This window comes from Fulmarus glacialis, unplaced genomic scaffold (assembly GCF_000690835.1).
Source record: "Fulmarus glacialis isolate BGI_N327 unplaced genomic scaffold, ASM69083v1 scaffold6145, whole genome shotgun sequence".
In the NCBI taxonomy this organism is placed as follows: domain Eukaryota; kingdom Metazoa; phylum Chordata; class Aves; order Procellariiformes; family Procellariidae; genus Fulmarus; species Fulmarus glacialis.
This window is the reverse complement of record NW_009213520.1, coordinates 1-17,375: the sequence shown is the minus strand read 5'-3', so window position 1 is coordinate 17,375 and position 17,375 is coordinate 1. Positions and strand designations below refer to the sequence as shown.

The 17,375-nt window shown below is 40.1% G+C and overlaps 1 protein-coding gene across 1 annotated transcript; it reads right to left on the bottom strand.

The window, feature by feature from the left end:
* Positions 1-4,421: 4,421 nt before the first annotated feature.
* Positions 4,422-17,203, bottom strand: ANKRD13A (ankyrin repeat domain 13A). Its single transcript, XM_009578210.1, has 15 exons — positions 17,081-17,203; positions 14,565-14,697; positions 14,306-14,430; positions 13,835-13,880; positions 12,993-13,136; positions 12,351-12,546; positions 11,255-11,321; positions 9,733-9,814; positions 8,946-9,004; positions 7,896-8,032; positions 7,362-7,519; positions 6,759-6,872; positions 5,869-6,020; positions 5,566-5,630; positions 4,422-4,768 (listed from the first exon to the last, which is right to left on the bottom strand). Exons 1-15 carry the CDS (start codon positions 17,201-17,203, stop codon positions 4,570-4,572), a joined length of 1,800 nt encoding a protein of 599 aa, XP_009576505.1. The 3' UTR covers positions 4,422-4,569.
* Between the last annotated feature and the right edge of the window lie 172 nt (positions 17,204-17,375).

The window sequence follows — 17,375 nt, the reverse complement described above, 5'->3', positions numbered from 1 at the left end:
GTGGCCGGGTGCTGGAAGTCACACCCCAGCCCTCAACAAACCGACGCCTGGAGCTCCCGGGAGCGCTTCCGCAGCAAAGCCGGTTGGGTTTGAGCAGGGTCTTCCCTTCCTCCCGAAACGCAGCGTTTCGGCGAGGCTGATCCAACACGATGTGCTCGAGAGCATCCCTGGTGCGAGCGTGCACCCAGAGCCTCGGGAGGCTGCGGGCAGCGCGACCGGCCGCGATGCCTGTTCTGATCAGTGCCCGGGGAACCGTCCTGGGTCGGCGCGAGGACGCGGGCAGATTAGTAACATCGCTGTCTGTCGAGCAGGCCCATGCACTCGATTATACCACATCTAGTTTTGCTTTCTGATTAATTCGGTTCCTTGCTTGAATGCTGAGTCTTGAGGGTTTGTAGCACAGCCTCCGAAAATAGTCCAAAGGCAAAAGCTCAGCAATCTGCTGTGGCTGTGGGGGTCTGGTGTGTGCTTACCTCTGAGCACACAAATACTGAAGCATGAGCAGACCCTGCTGTAGCTGCTCAGGGATGGGCTTGTCATTCCTGACGTTATTTGCTTTAACTCTTACCTAAACAGCCACAAGCAGCCTTGCACCAAAACAGCCGTGCTGAACCTGTTACAAACTGGGGCGCAGGCGAGGGTTTCCAGCTTGTGCTGAACACTCATCTCCTTGCAGGTGGATTTGTGCTCCCAAGCAGGTTACTGTCCTACTGGAAATAGAAGTTTCCAAAAGTCTGCAAGCCAGGCGGATGCTTGAGACTGCTGGGCTCAGGCTCTCTGGAAGTACGTTGTGTTTAAGCTCTGGACAGACCTGTTCTATGCATTTTCAGTAATAAATTGAAGAGTTTACACTGAAATCACACTTGCATATGAATGCTGCTATTTTGTTTTGCACTGCTATGAGTAGTAACTGGATTTTGCTTATTAAGTATTACTTTGGTATTTAACATAGGGGTGTCTTGGCTAGTAATTTATTTAGTGTTTTAAAACTTAACTTCCAGAACAATTGTCTTGACCTGTTCTCTAAAACCTTGTGCTGCATCTGACATGTTTTCTGTTCAGTTTGTTTTAAAGGACGCTGACCACTCTGATTGCAATGGGGGATTTTCTTTGCTGCTGCTCTGTTAGTAAAGTGACAGTAGGAGGCTGGCCTAGAAGAGAGCTAGTTACTAATGTAAGTGGAACATGAGTGAGGAAGCAAGGTAACACTGTTCTATTGCTTTCTGATCCTTTTCTTTTTTTTGATCACTGAGTCCTGTATCACTGATTTTTCTTGGTCCTTCATCTGGTGTAAAACTTGGCCTGTAGCTGTGTGCTGTTTGGGGGGGTCTAGCTTGCAGCTACAGCTCCGAGTTCCTGGGAGCAGCATTCTTGTTTGCATTCATTCACTCCCTGCTATGTCTCTTTGTACAAATAAAAAGCTAAGTAAACAAGCCAGGACTCTTATTTATTCATGGATGTTCTGTTTGTTATTAGCTCGGCTGTAGCTGTACGAAGGGATGAGGCAGTCCCCTTTCCCACCTCTGACAATCTTACAGTTCTTACCCCCTTTTCAATGGCGAGGGAGCAGGGGCAGGACAGCAGCGCGATAGTAACAGCTGGGTGAAGCCCCAGTTTTCATGGATGTTTGTTAGTAAGGAACCATTAACAGTAAACTGAAAATGAAAGCTCATCCTGCAAGTGTAGTGCAGTTACTAGTAGATGTTAACAGTTAACCCAGTTATGAAGACTGTCTATTTTGAATCACAAGTCAGCAAAGCTGTGTAAGAATGATTTCCAAATTAAGCACGTCATGAATTACTGCTGTACATAGCCTACCTACTTGAAACAACCATCCAAAAGCACACAAAAACCCATACTTAGTCTCACTTTCAGGAACAGATACAGACACACAGCACCAACACTGTGGAAATAGTGTCAGTCTGAAGAACTTTAAATTGCACTCTTTAAAAGCTAGTTATAGTTTCAGAACAAACTACAGGTATTTGTAACTCTCAGCTGCTGCTTTCCTATGTAAGCCCCAAGCTTCCTTGGCGAGAGAAGTTGGACTCAGCTTTTATGCAGCAGCCTCAGCATTAATATTAAACATACTATGCAGCCCTCTGCTGAACTTCTATCTCTGTTACTCACAAAGGTACAGACAGAAACTAATCAAGAGCACTGACGTCCTCCCACCACCCTGCCTTTCACTGCCTCAGAACCGTCCCTATTGTACTGATCCCTGTTTTCAAAACAGGGAGACTCAAAGGTTGGCTGAAAATGTCAGAAAATGTTTCCAGGGATTATGTGTCTGTTTCAGACTAAACCAGAACTACCTTTGATAGTTTCATAGATGATAATGTCACCTTTAATGTACAAAAAATGCAACAAAAAGGCAAGATAATTATTAAACAAGACTCCAGTTACAGTGTTAGAAAAAAATACTTGTGTGTAGTGTAACATTGTGCAGTATCTTTGTTTTTTCTTCCAGCACACACAGAGGATCAGAGAATACCTTTTACCCATACAGGGTAAAATGTAAGCTAGGGTTTAAGAAAAGCAGCACCTGTTTCAGAGAAGCAGGGCCTTCTAGTTTAGATGGAATGACGCAAATGTCATAGAAAGCAAAAAAAAACCAAAACCCAACAAAAACCCACACAAATTTTTTTACAGTCCCAGACTAAGAAGCGGGGGCATAACAGAACTTGAACTGAAACTGCTCACTATACTTTAGTTTACAATATAAAAAGCAGAGAAGAAGGCAGCTTGAAAAATGGTATTTCCCCCCTCCCTTGTAACCTTTGAAATGCTTAATAGAAAGCAAGCAATGTCAGACAGATGGTTTTATAAAGGCAACAGCACACTTTATTTCCGCTGGAGGAAAAGAACAGTTTCATCTCCTCCCTCACAACTTTGTCAAGAGCTCAATGCAAGGCTTATTCCCTTTTTTTCAACTGAAAGTCACAGTAATCCCCTTTTCAAAGAAAGATGCAATTCCAACATAGACCACTGCCACTGTGCAAGAAAGTCAACATTCCTGCAAACACCAGATAAGCTGTTTAGGGATGCAAGCTGTATCATTAAACAAAAACGGTGCAGATATACCAGTCCTAGTGTACACTGAAGGAATTTTAATCGTTTGCTATGTAAAACAATGGATTATTGGTTTAAAATAGGGTTCCAAGTTACCAACCATCTCACTGGTTACGCTCAAGTCCATTTTATAGTGATTTTATACTGGTTAATAGTTGGTCACACTGAACCGCCCTGTTTTGCCCAAGGAACAAGTGCAGGATTAGGTAGCAAGATCAGACCGTATGTACCGTAGGTTCTTCACACTTCTGCCAGCCAGAACAGAGGAATATTGCTCACATTTAACTACTATAAGGCTTTCCTGTGGATGTACATTGTGTACTTGTGGAGTGCACTTGAGAGTCACAGTGTAAGTACTGTAAACACTGACAGAAGTGCAGGTAAAATAGCTACAAATATATTGTATGACGAAAGACCTGAGGAAAGCTGGTTAAAACATACTTGCGAATTGTTACAATACCATTTTTTATGAGTGTAGTCATATTGGCTTGTTTTAAAATCAATAAAAATATTCAGATAAAAAAATATATGTATTCACATGAAGGATGAGCATTTGAATTTTAAAAAGCAACACACGTTTCCCTTTCAGATGACAGAATTAAAACTTATCTTCCAATAAGTATACATTAAAATTTCACCTGAATTTTTCTCTGTTTGAATTTAGCACCCACACACAGGCACGCACTCATGCACACACACCAAGTGATCGCAAAGAAGCACCTGTATCTATCGCTTATTTTCTTGCTGCCCTCTGACTATGGGAACTAGCTGGTTTTGAATCACTGCAGAAACTGCTACTTCACTAGACAGATGGTCCCATTTTAGGATCTAAAATTTTACTGGCTATTTGTTTTGTCCTTTTTCAGAAAGCACTAGTTAAATCTTGAGCTTGGATTAGCTGTTCAAGTATAAAATTATCCCTCTTAAGCAGGAGCACATGATAAAATCTCAGTAACTAGAGAAGAGATAATCACATATAAACAAAACTAACAGAAAACATCTGTCAGCATGGTATACTGTCAGCATGAAGAACTACCGTATGTGTGTATATGCATATATATACTCTTCCATGTAACAACTGGAAGAAACAGACAATGGCTTTGAATTATTCAGAAATTACTAAGCTGATGAATATTTCTTTGGTAAGTAATGAAGTTTCCCTCCTGAATTCCCCATAAATCAGGTTTTCAAGCTTTACTGCAATCCTATGTCCTGATGCTAAGCAAAATTTCCATCTGCTCTTCAATAAATATGTTTAGATAAAAACTTTTCCTTCAAAGCTAAGACTGCATGGTTGGGGAGCCACATGCAGAGTCCCATGATCTGAAACTCCCTCAAACAAAAATAAATCAGCTTTTTGTAGCTGATGTTGCCAACTAAGAAGGCAGGTAAAATATCTACTTAAGCAATCCAGGAGTGGTCTTCAGACTGATAGCTCTGAAAGCCTTCAGTTTTATGCAGATTTGGTCATCCTTATTTCAGGAGATCGCTACGGAGTTATTTTTCCACAAGAGAAAGCTGTAAAACTTGCTGAAGCTCTGCATCTTCCTCTTCACGACGTTGCTTCTCCCGTTCCTCCTGCTCTCGGACAGACAACTCCATGGCAAGCTGTAAGTCTTTTTCAAAACTGGAAGGTTCACTAGGGGTGCTGCAGTGTGAGTTACCCGAGCTTGTTAGATAGCTCTCCTGCAGTGCCCTGAAGGAGAAAAAGAACTTCAAGAAGTAAGAGACAGAGCCTATTTCACATTTCCTGCAATGATCCTTCCTAGCAACTGTTTTCTAACTGTAAACCTGGAAATCTCTCCCCAGAGGGCAGAAAGCAGATTTCAGGATAAGAGAGCAGTTGTTCTAACATCCGTAAAATTCTCAACGTAAAACCTGTTCTTTGAAGGTTCCTCAGAATTTTTCATACATCCTCACAGTTAAATTTTCAATGGGCTTCTAAAAGCATTCTCACCTAGTTTAAAGGTAACATGATTTCACATGTACAAAAGAACCAAGAGGATGCAGTTCTTCGTGTGCACAAAGATTTCTTTGCACTTAACTGCAGGAAGACCCCACAGATACCAGAGCATATTCTCAAGGGTCCATTAAATATATGTTGCTAAGTTTTTAAGGATTACATAATGATTTTGAAAAGAAAGAAGAGCTATCCTGAAGTGTGCAGCACCTAATAAACAAATACTCAACCAAATTCACAGTTTTAAGAGCAGAAGAGAAGGAATGTGTTTATTAGTTGGGTAAAGAGTCTTTATGTGCACAGATCAGTCCCACAGCTGAGCTAAAGACCTATACTATATAAACTAGGGAGGCCCAGTTTGCAGTCCTTGCTTCTTGAAAAAGTAAAAGTTAGAAGAAGCACAAGAAAAGAGACCTTGAGTTCTGTGCATCTGCTACCTACATACACAAAAAATTGCAAAATTGCTTGACGCTACTGTTGGAAGTATTTTTGCTCTATCACTGCATGCCTTGACATGAAAAAAAATCAGTTACCTCTGATACTGTATATTGAAGTCCTGTGAATATGCAACTGCTCCATTGGAATGCACCCCCACTTCCTAGAAATGGGGAAAGACAGTCAATTCCACAGCAGTTAACAGATCTGCAGTGCGACTCACTGAAAGGTAACACTTAAATCACTCTTATTTCTTCTTTGAAATACATTACTACATTTTTCGCTTCTGAGGTTCTTAGAAAAATAGGTCCTATGTTGGTTTAATACAGAGATGCAGCTATTGCTGCATAGTCCTTGTCAAAACTGTCAGATCTGCACTGCACAGATTACAGCACACTTACTTTATTTCCACCGGATTCCAACAAACTCTGCTGAATAGCAAACTGCATGATCTCATTATCTTCATCCTGCACGTGTATGTTCCTACCGTCATCTTGGATGTGGTAAGATTTGGGGATCTCAAACACTGACTGGTCAACCTCAAAATTAGTACCTACAGAAGCCAAATATAGTTACAAACATGGCATAGTATGTTTTTACAAGTTGCGACTTAAAAAATTCTAATGAATGTTTATGCATGATTAAGTTAACTCCAAAAATGCAGATAAACCACCTGGCTAAATATACCAACAGGCTTTGAAAGACTTCTGTGGCAAACAAGCACAGCAGTAAGACAGAATGCAGAGCCTTCCTTTAGGATGCTGGCAAGTTACACAAATAAAACCAGTGTGCAGCAGAGTGCTAAGGTGGCTGAACTCCGACAAAACCAGATGGGGAAAAAAAAAAGGTTGCAAAAGATAAATACTGCAGCGGCTCTTCTGAGGTTATTCCTAATGAATGGATCTGCAACAGCTCATAGGACAGAATATCACTGGATATATGTAGTCATGAGCATTGTACTCAAACGTAATCCACTTTTCTGAAAGAGCATGCAGACTGAGCTGTCACGTACAGCAATTTTGTATTCCACTTCCCATAGCAATAGCGTGCACCAGAATTTAGACCTCAAAATACTTGAGATAGCTTGCTGGACTTCAGTTTATGCAGGCATGGAATGGGCAGAATGGGTCACTATGATCAGTATCACACACTCCAGATCAGCTGTTATGCACTGCAGCTTCCTCTGACCTGTGAATGTTTCATTCTCTGCAGTTAAACCATCTCTCTCTTCTGTGCATTCCACTGACAGAAATATAAAAAGATGTGATCACTGCATCTTTCCACTCCTTACCTGAATCACACAGTGCACCTCCAACCACTTGTGATGATGTTTTGTCAGCTGTCCTGCAGCCATTGACATTTTCAAACGTAATTCGGGCATTCAGCACATGAAATAGGGGAATTTCTATTAAGAAGGAGTACAAGATTTCTGTCAAAAAGAGAACTCTCTCATTCACTTCCACACCTATAGCCACATCAAACCCTTACATGTTTATTGAATATATTCCACAAGCAGCATCCCATAGTGACAAAGTATATAGTAATTCACTTCACCAAGAAGTTGCCCTTAGTCATTCTCACTCTCTCTCTAAATCTCTTATTTTATAATAAGATTTGCCAAATCTAAGGCATTGAAGCTAAAAGGACTGGGCTGGCAACAGCTTGTTCTTACTGAAATGATACTGTCTTTAAAATTATACTTCTGTACTGGTCATTCAGAATTTGGATTCAATGACCCCAGAAGTACAAGACAATGTACATCTGGGTTGTCAGTTCTAGGTATCAGCGAGATGACTAGTAAAAAACTAACATGTTTTTTGTAAATACATGTTGCAAAACCAATAGAAAGAATGCAAATAAAGAAGATGCTAGAATAAAAAATGCTAAATATTACCAATTTTGACAGGAAATCCTGGTGGAAATTCCAGAGTGATGAAATCCCTAAGTCTGGCAAAATGTGCACTAGTTCTGGCCATCAGATCGATGATTGGAGTGACTTGTTCCATAAGAGACAAGGGAAACTCTTCACTCATCCACAAGGTTGCTTTAAATCTGAAAGAGAAAGTTGCATAAAAGCATCTTAAGTTCACAATTTAGAAGCAGATGCAAAGCAAAATACATAGCACTGTCAGCTGCTTCATACATTTCCAAGAGTCAGAACAGTTACTGCTCTGAGAAATGGAACCACGTTCCTGGTCAGACTAAAGGCAAAGCACAGGAGGTTACTAACAAGTTACAGCACTAGTCCAAATGTTTTCTTTGACTTAGTGGAAGAAGAATTAGACTATAGTTGAATACTTCAAGAACTCTCTTTTGATTAATTTTGAAAGCTGGGGGAAAACCACACTGGATATTTGTAAAAATGGTTTCCAGAGATTAGGTGACTGGGAAGAGACAAACTAGAAATAATTAAAATTTCATTTCTCACTTCTGGGTTCGAATGGTGACTTCTTTCGGTCTTCCTATGTCTCTACCTTTCAAATCAAATTCTGGGTCAAAGTATTCCTCCAGAGTAATAGCAGTAGGATTGTTACTTGCAGCATACTCTGTTGTCTTGGTCGTACTCTATAAGGAAAGAGAAAAGAAAAAAAAAAACCACAAACCACAAAAGTACAGAACAAACAGACAGTGGCTACTACAAGCAACTTTTAAGTTACCCCTTGTGAAGTAACTCATTCTCTATTTTAGACACCAGTGACACATAGCCATAAATACAAGCGCACACATTCAGACTGCTTTCTACTGAGGTTAAAAATCTCCAAGCATTTTAGAGACAAGAAAAATCTGCTTAAATACTTTAAAGCTAGAAACCAACCAGAAATGCACACACAAGCTACAGCATTTCTACACTTCAAATCCTTTATTAAAGGCAAAACTTTGATGGAGTATTTGAAACAAAAAATCTCTAGATCAACGTAAAATCTGCAACGCCATACAGAGCCAGCAGTTGGCAAATCTATTATCTACTGTACTTAAGTATGTACAGATGCAAGGGCGTTTCTAAAGCCATATCGAAATCATTATCAACACATTTTAGAACAGCAGAGGATATATGGTTTTCCTCCGAGTTGCTCAAGAGCAGTGTGCTAATGTCACTTCATCCTTTCATCTTTGTCTGATGATCACCATGTTAGCACTATCTCCCACCTGAGGCTCCTGCAGGTCTGTGGACATGTCTTCCCAGGTTACTGGTGGGTTGCCACTAAGATCTGTGCTTGCTCAGATTTACTGCCACTGCTCACACCTCAGTTCTTGCTGTGCTAATGGATTCTATGTCATAAGTGTTCAGAAGGAGGTACCTGCTATTCATACAGAACATTGGAGGGCTTAAACAAAAACATCCTCAGGGAAAATTTAAACCTCATAATCAAAATTGCTGCCAAACTAAGGAAAGAAGAGGCGATTCCACACACCTAGAATTCCTATCAGCACAGATCTCTGCGCTGCAGTGACCTGTTTTGACGTCAAAGACACTCACCTGAGCACCGTACTCATGCTCCACTGTACCCAGAAATGATTCCAGGGGGTTCCTGTCAGCTTCAGGTAACAGGAGGGAAAAACCAAAAAATCTATTACTACTAATTAGCAGTAAAATTCACGTACACACCAGGCTAACAAGCAAAGCTTCTAACCCAAAGTGAAGTAAGCTGTTCACATTTCTTGTAAGCTTTACCAGGCCAGCACAGGACCTAAAGGTGACAGTATAAAACGGGTACAATACACAGAAAAAGATTTTCAGTGGTTTCTATCATTAGCAGATAGCTTTATTATTCACAGTGCCTCCCCTCCTAGGCCCCAAGGTAGGCAAATGAAGGCAGTGTTTCCATATGAGGTTACTGGCCGGTCACCCTTTAGTTTAAATACTAGAAGAAATTAGTGGACCAAAACAAAACAAAAAGTCCAAGCAAACAAAGCCTACATGAATCTTGTAATCATGGCCAAAGCGAAGTAAAGGCATGAATACATTCCAGAGCGGGAAAAAGCATGGAAAAGTGCAGCCTTTAAAACTTTCACTAAGCTTTCAGCAGTTTTGCAGGGCTCTTCTTTCCTCTAAATACAGCTAGGATAAATACTGGTTCATTTGTAGGTTAGGAGTCAAGTAATGGGCTACCTCAGACACACAACGTGTGAAAGTAAAGCAGGGCAAAGTCAGCAAGAAAAGTATTTCCCTTGTCTATCTGCCCAGTTCTTCTGCAGTAACACAGAGAAGGTATCAGAGAGCCCAAAGGTTCTATTTATTTCCAGTTATCCTATAGGAAAACTACCTTTATATCTTTTCTTCTCCTCTTCTGTTAAATGTTCTGTTCGGATTTTTGTGACCACATTCACATTGTTTGCAATGTATACCTTAAAAAAAAAAAAAAAAAGTAGAAAGACAAAACCCAAAAAGCATCACAGGTTAAAAACCAGAGTTCTCTCTAGTAAAACACCATGTACACAAATCTAAAGACAGAATAAAGCAGCATGGATCTGCCTCTCATTGACAAAGATCTTAATCTTTAATATACTGGCAATCAACAGGAAATGCTGCACTTTGATTTCTCTATTGGCTTTGGTATAATGGAAATCCTACACAATATATTCTTGACAGACCTATGCTAAGGCTGAAACTACATGCCACCTGCTGGGCAAGTTGATAAAATAAGAAACCCTGCAAATCATACACCATAGTATCTCCAGACAGCACTAATCTCGCAAGCATCCTGTGCTGAAAGAAAGGCAAAGGAGCTTGGTCATCGCCTTTGATGGCAACAGAAGTCAGCCTTTCAACCAATTTCCTGGAAAACAGATTTACAGACTTTTAAATATGCTTTTGTAACTAAAACAACCTCAAAACTAGACAGGCATTTCCAAGCTTGCTGGAAAGAATCTCCACCCAGGCAGAGATTTTTAAGAAAGAATGCAGAAGAAAAGTCAGATAATGTTATTTCTAAACAGAGGTCACTCATAAGACCTTCCAAATTAAATTTGGTGATAGTTTAATTCTACAGGAACACTAACGAACCCCATGTCCAACTGAACAGCCCTGCAGTCTTACCAGAAAAACCTTCATAAAAATGTAGAAAGCTATTCAGCATTTATTCTTCTGTTAAATGAAATTACAAAATGTAATTTATTGCACAAATTCCAAAACCTGGAGCAAACAGACTTATGAATCAGGGAAGTTAATTCTTGTGATTCTTAACTTAAATTCCTAATACAGCAAGGCTGTAAAGCCATCTTCAAAAATATTTCACTAAAGTGAAATGGAAGACAAAACCAGTGTCACATGGAACAAATCTAAGCAACTGTATGACTCATGAGCAAGGACAGGGTCTTTAATTTACCAGCAGTCTTTTATTACTTGAATTCATGATGCAACTCATGGCAGCAGGAGGCTGTTATTTCCTTGCAATACTGTCACTAGAGAGTGCTCAAGGCACTTCACCAACAGGTTCCTTGCCTTTTAAACAGTAAAAGAATGACAATATTCTAGAATGAGTTGAATTCCAGTTTTTGGATGGAAGAGAGTTCTAGCAGTTATGTTGAATCTTTTGCACTTCTTCTCCTGAAATGCTTTGACCCTCCCTCTCCGCTAAAGCCCCTGCTGATGTTCCTGCATACAGGCACCATCCCTCCCACAAGCTTGGCAGCCTTGAAGTTCCTCACTCCTGCATAGTTCTGCTGGCAACACAATAAAGCTCTTGATGGGAAGTTCAAGACCTGAAATATTCAGGGAATAAAGGCAAAACACAATCACACTTCAGTTAGCTATGAGATCTCTTAAGAGAATAGAATGGGCTTTACCTTTGCTTCATAACCATTTACACCTTCTGCTTTTTCTGTCTTCCATACCCAGAATCCAGACGTGGTTCTGACAAAAAGTGAACACCTCAAGCATCTATACAGTTGCATTTCTACACAATCCCCAGCCCGTTTTTCTAAAATTGATTTTAAACAACATTTGATAGGTTATTTGATTATTAACCCCAGACAAAAGCACAGGTCAATTTGTCCTCACATACACATATCACAAAAGGGCCAAAGAAGTCATGCTGTTTTTCTCAGAGAGAGATTTTAGATTGAGATGTGGATACCTGAGCCACAGAGGAGGACAGCTTAAAAACTTACTGAATTATTTTGTCTGAGAGCCTGGGCATGGCAGCTTTTACCACACAGTTCAATTTCAAAAGTAACCTGTCACTCCAATTTGGGGAACTGGATAGAAGGAACACTTCTGTCTAAGAAGTCTTAGTTTCTGGATGTGTAGATGCTGCAGTTACTAAGGCTCAGTGAACATCAGAGAGACTAATTCTGGACAGCTTTGAAAGGGTACTAAATATTCAGGAGAAAGATGCTGGAATTATACATCTCACTTCGAAAACGCTTGTTTTGTATGATCATGGGGGTGGTTTACTGCATCACAGAGCACTCCAAAAGGAGCTCCATAAAAAGGATTGTTTGAACTAAGCTGACAGATACCTGGATAAACACATGTAGTAAACAAGACAAGTGTGTGTGTGGAAAGAGACACTGTACATGTATTTTTGTTTAAAGTATTAATGTGAGATTTGACTGACTTAGCTACAAGTTCTTGTCCATTAGTTTCAGCACTGTACATATGGATTTGGGTGAAATGCACACTTGTAATGAGACATTAACATTGATCTCAGTCATATAATAAACTGGAAGTTTTCTGCAAATCAGTTCTTTCAACTGGAAACTTTTTGCCAAGCAATAGTGGCAAGCTGACCAAGACAAATTTCTTTATCTAATGGTATGTGAAGTTTAAAGTAATTTCAGATCTAGCCCTAAAAGTTTTTATTATTAGGGCTTTTGAGAATTTGTCCGTAAAGCTTTATTGCAAGCATGTTTATTTATTAAGAGAAACTTTGTATCTTACCTTTCAAAAGCAATATTTTTTGTATCAAGGCACGTATTAATAATTGGAGATGTAAGGCGTCTTTCCACATCTTTTCTTTTTGGTGTCATAGATCCCAACGTCAAACGCTTCATGTGTTGGGAAATCTCAAAACGCTCCGTTGTAACAAACTTATCATCATGATTGATCTCAATTAGCTCTGCCCAGCCTCCAGTATCTGTTGGAAATGGTACATTTCAACCTAAAAAACTTAGCAATAGTATTCCAGAATGAAAAACTGAGAATATACTGTATATCAAATCAGGGTGGAAGCTAATTCACTGTATTTTGCACTCAGCTGAGATCAGATCTGGAGCTGTATCAAAAATTATTTTTTATTTGCGGGGCAGGAGAACAGAAGGGGAAAAACTATGTAAAAAACTTAAGTCAAATTTTAGCTCCGTTACCAAATTTTGACCTTAGAGTTACTCAAAGGAAAGAAACTAAGCCATTATGTTAAACCACAAAACAGTATCTCTATAAGACACTCAGGGAACATATTTATAAAACTTTTATAAAATTCAGTACTCAGCCTCAACAGGTCTTTTCGTGCAAAATAGGATTTCTCATTGTGGCTCACACAGTATTTGGTGATCAATGGTGCAGACAAGGTAAAACATTTACCTTCTCCCTTGAAAATTAAACTACGCCTTCCTCTCTCCCAGCTCATATTTTCAAAGCCCAGTAAAGTGATATCAACACGTAGCTTGGCACCACTTTTCCAGATGCGGCAGATATCACTTGGACAAACTCTTGAAACCAGTGGGACTATAAAAGAAAAATGAGAAAAATGTAAATAGAAAATATTCAAGAGACTAAGTGCACAGGAAGTCTGAACTCAAGCACAAGCTATATCCCTGATACAGGATTGCTCAGTACTATGATCAGTATTCCAGAGGAGGTGAGATACTGATCTTCTTTAGCTTTAAGAACAATCAGCTTAGGGACAAGACTCACCAACTTTAAATTAAAGAAGAACATGAAAAGGAAGACGACATTAGTTCAGACTAAAAGATGTGAAATGGCATAAACCCCATCTCTTAGCAGTCTAATAATTAGCTGTTTGGAAAATTAAGCCAACCGTAAGGCCTCACACTCATTCCTTCAAAAGAAAAGCAGGTACTTCCCAAGTAGTCTGTGCATCTATATATGAGATATGTATCACCGTCTTAGTCATTGACAGCCAGAGACAGGTAAACAAAACCCTAAAAAAAGTCTTCAGCAATTCTAACAATGGCTAAATTCTCCATTAAAAAACAAACGAAAAAAAAAAACCAACAAACCAACCAAATAAACAGGAAACAAAGAATAATTGTGCAACAAAAATAAAAAATGCTATTTTGGGAGATGAAGAGATAAGTATTCTGGGGAGCAGACATTTCTCTGCATATCTTTTGTGACATTTGTACATAAGCAAGTCCCTTTATCTACAGTTTAGAAGAAGTAATGATGACCAGGATTCTTACCCCAGCTAGTGAACTCCCATTTCATTTCCACATAAAAGTCAGGAGTCTGGAGAAGGAAAATACTTTATGAATACTTCATGAAATATTTTTAATCTAACATTCAGTACAGCATTTCTTGTGAACATTTTATGTAAAGGAAAACAAAAAAAGAACAGAACTCAAGACACGATAAATGAACGTTAAAAAAAACCATGAAATTGAAACTAACAACCATAAAAGACATTGGCCTACCACTGCTGCTTTCTGATGAGCTATTCTTCCGTATTTTACTATAGAAGCCGTAACAATGTTGGGGTTCATGACTAAGGATTTCAAAGTAAAGTCAAGGAAAAAGTCTCCATCTCCCACAGCGCTATGGAATATGCAAGTTGAAATGAAGAACACAATTGCCCATCTGATTTCAGTTTACTTAGCTGAACTACTTGAATGAGAATTGCAGTCTGGAGTAAGAGGTTTAAACTAAATAATTACCTCATTAATCTTTTGGAGTAATTCAGGAACTCCTCCAAGTGTCATAGAGGTCTGCTGGTAGTCCCGATGCTGCAGAATCATTTGTACCATCTCTGGATCTCCTGTACTGACAGCCTCATGTAAAACTGAAAGAAATCCAGACACAAACTTGTTTCAGTTTGCTTTCTGAGCAAAATACATAACATAAAACCAGTCAAAATACATCATCTACAACTGAGAAGTATTAACACTTGACTTCTATTTTCCAAGTTATCTTTACCTGTCCATCCCTGCGCATTTTCTTTAGTTACATCTGCCTTGTGTTGAAGGAGGACTTTGGCAGATTCTATATAACCCAAGGAAACAGCAAGGTGCAACAAGGTCCGGCCTCGTGGATCACGTTGATCAACATCCTGTTGAGTATCCGAGAGAGAAATAACGCTGAAGCTGTCCCACCAAACGCAACTAATCAGAGCGCACTGAGGAGAGTTTATATAAGCAAAGCTTGTCAGTAGTAACACAGGAGTCAATATTCCCCAGGTATTCCCACGTATCAGTCTGTGGTGCATAGTCAACTCAGTTTTCAAACACTACTGTACTGCCCTTCTGCACTCCGTACAGTGCAATCTTACTTCCTCACTGAAATAAAAAGAGAAGCAGAATAGGGCCTATAAAAACAACACGGTAAGAACTGGTATCACTATAAGACATGACTGAGTTCTTGTTGATGCTTCTCTTTTCTTTTTCTGTAATTATTTCCCCTTCTGTCTCCCTTCAGAAGGAGTCTCTTTCAGGAGAAGACAGGAGTTCTAGTCTGTGTGCATTGCACCATGGACAGTCAACAGCCTGAGAGACCATGAGAGGGTTTATTAACATTACACAACATAATGGGGGGGGGAGGAAAAAAAAGAAGTAACAGGGCATACAACACCAATTTTGTATAGCACTTTTTGAAAGTATAGAAGCAAATGGTATTTTACAAAGCATCCATTTGACTGACACACACAGCACAATGAAGAGTGAGTGCATTTTGTACAAGTCACTTAAAAAAAAAAAACACTACACAGGCATAAATATCCAAAACATGCAAGCACAACATACTCATACCTTACATATTTTTCACTATTAGCTTAGAGATTTGAAACAGAAGAGCATCTATAACTAAAGGAAAAGGGGAAAGTCAATAGCAGAATACGAAAGGAAAGTTATTATGCAAGTTAACACGGTTATCTGACAGCATTAAGTTGGAAAGATCACACACAGAGCAGGGAAAGCTTCATTTTAAAGCATTCTCTTTTCACTTCTGTGGTGGAATACTAATTAATTTGCTCCCCCACTTCCTACAGCTCCAATGCCTACTGCACTGACAGGTAAAGGACTCGAAGGCATCCCTCCCAATTGTCTTTGCTGCTGTTAACCGGTAACCACACGTTCTACCCATCATTTGCCATACCAAGTGCAGCTGGCAAGTGTCTTTTGATTCCCTCACGCACCCCTCCGACAGCAAGAAGCTTATCCCAAGGAAGCAGGAGGAAACAGATCTTTGGAATACTTTAAAAAAAGAAGTTATTTAAAAGCAGATAAAGGAAGTAAGAGACAGACATATTCCATTTTAACATGTTGCTCATTTCCATACAGTATAAAGCAGTTGAGCTAGGAAGCAGCACTTCACAGGTGTGAACTGCAGTCTCAGACTAACAAGAAGCAGAATGATACTTACTTAATGACAAACTCTCACAGGTGAGAATGTCATTGAAACAGAAAGAAATACACAGAAGCAATGTGCCAGTAAGGTTAAAGATTTTGTTAAGGAATAAGATCACATGAATTAGACAAAAAGTAACTGCATTCCAAAGATTCTCCTAAAAATCAGACAGGAGCATGCTCTAAGCAAGAATTAGTAAGTTGTGGTGTACCGTTAGAATTGCAGATGGTAGTCACTAGTCAGGAGGTGGCACAGCTGATCTTTGGCTCATATACTTGTGGTGTCAGGTATAATGTAATTAATATGCTCTGCTTCTGCAAACTATACTTCACACTAGCGAATGTCAGAGCTTTTACATAGCATCCCAGCAAGAAGGATGTTTTGCTGCTCGAGCTCTGCTGCAGCTTTTCAGACCATTTCCTTACGTCATTACCATTTCTCACTTAGCCGTCCCAGAGAGAGAACAGCTTTCCATTTTTCTACTCTACAGCATGAAACAATGATCCATTTTTTTACCAGAGATGCTGAAAACATTCCAGCCAGTATAAAAACGCTGCCCCCACAGTCTCAGACAGCAACAAATCTGTAAGAACTGCTGGTCCTCAGCAAGCTAGAGGCTGGTTTAATCTCCGGCAGCAGCAGTCACCTTTTCTGCAAGTTGACTTCCCATTAAGGTAAGCAGTATTTATTGCTTTTCTGGCACAGAAAAAAAATTAATGTCCATCATATCTGCTCTTCCTGATCTGTTTCAATGACTCCTAATACTTTCTATAGAGTAGAAAAATAGATGGAGCTATTCTGCAACCCACACTCGAATGCTCTGAGCACAGCTTTACAGATAAGAAGTCAACGTTTAGTAACTTACATAACAAGAAGTATATTCCTACACCTTCTTACATCACTCCCGCAACCACAAATAAATAGGTAAAGAAAAAGAAGCGCAGCAATCTCGCAAGCCCAGCAAACAGACCTGGAGTACCATCAAGGTTACTTCTAGAAAGGCAGTAAGCAAGGGGCACTGAGCCCTGTACCATGGCACAAGCTCTTTCGGGGCCACCAGCCCCACAGCAGCCCCTCTATCGCCCCTCTACCGCCTGGCCAGGCATCCCAGTTCCCTGGTCCTGCAGCTCCTCGTCCAGCCGCCTGTAGTCATTATTCCAGACCAGGACGTGCAGGGGAAACGCGCTGCTGGCCCTGCCAGGGGAACTCATCATGCCACACACCTGCAGGAGTGGGGGAAGCAGGGTGCCTACCCTCACTGTTCCCCCCTCTTTGTTTTGGAGACCCCAGATTACTCAAGCCCTGACCCCTTGAGCTTCTCTCCTGGCACTCACCTGCCCTAGCTGTGTGTGTGTGGGGGAGCACTGGGACACAACCCCCTACGAA

Excerpts from the sequence above, each read along its gene's own strand:
- ANKRD13A (XM_009578210.1), bottom strand. The coding sequence starts at position 17,203 with ATGATGAGTTCCCCTGGCAGGGCCAGCAGCGCGTTTCCCCTGCACGTC. Across the intron at positions 6,021-6,758 it reads AGGTGCACTGTGTGATTCAG|GTACTAATTTTGAGGTTGAC; the intron begins GTAAGGAGTGGA and ends TGGCTTCTGTAG. Across the intron at positions 5,631-5,868 it reads TGGAATCCGGTGGAAATAAA|GAAGTGGGGGTGCATTCCAA; the intron begins GTAAGTGTGCTG and ends CCCCATTTCTAG.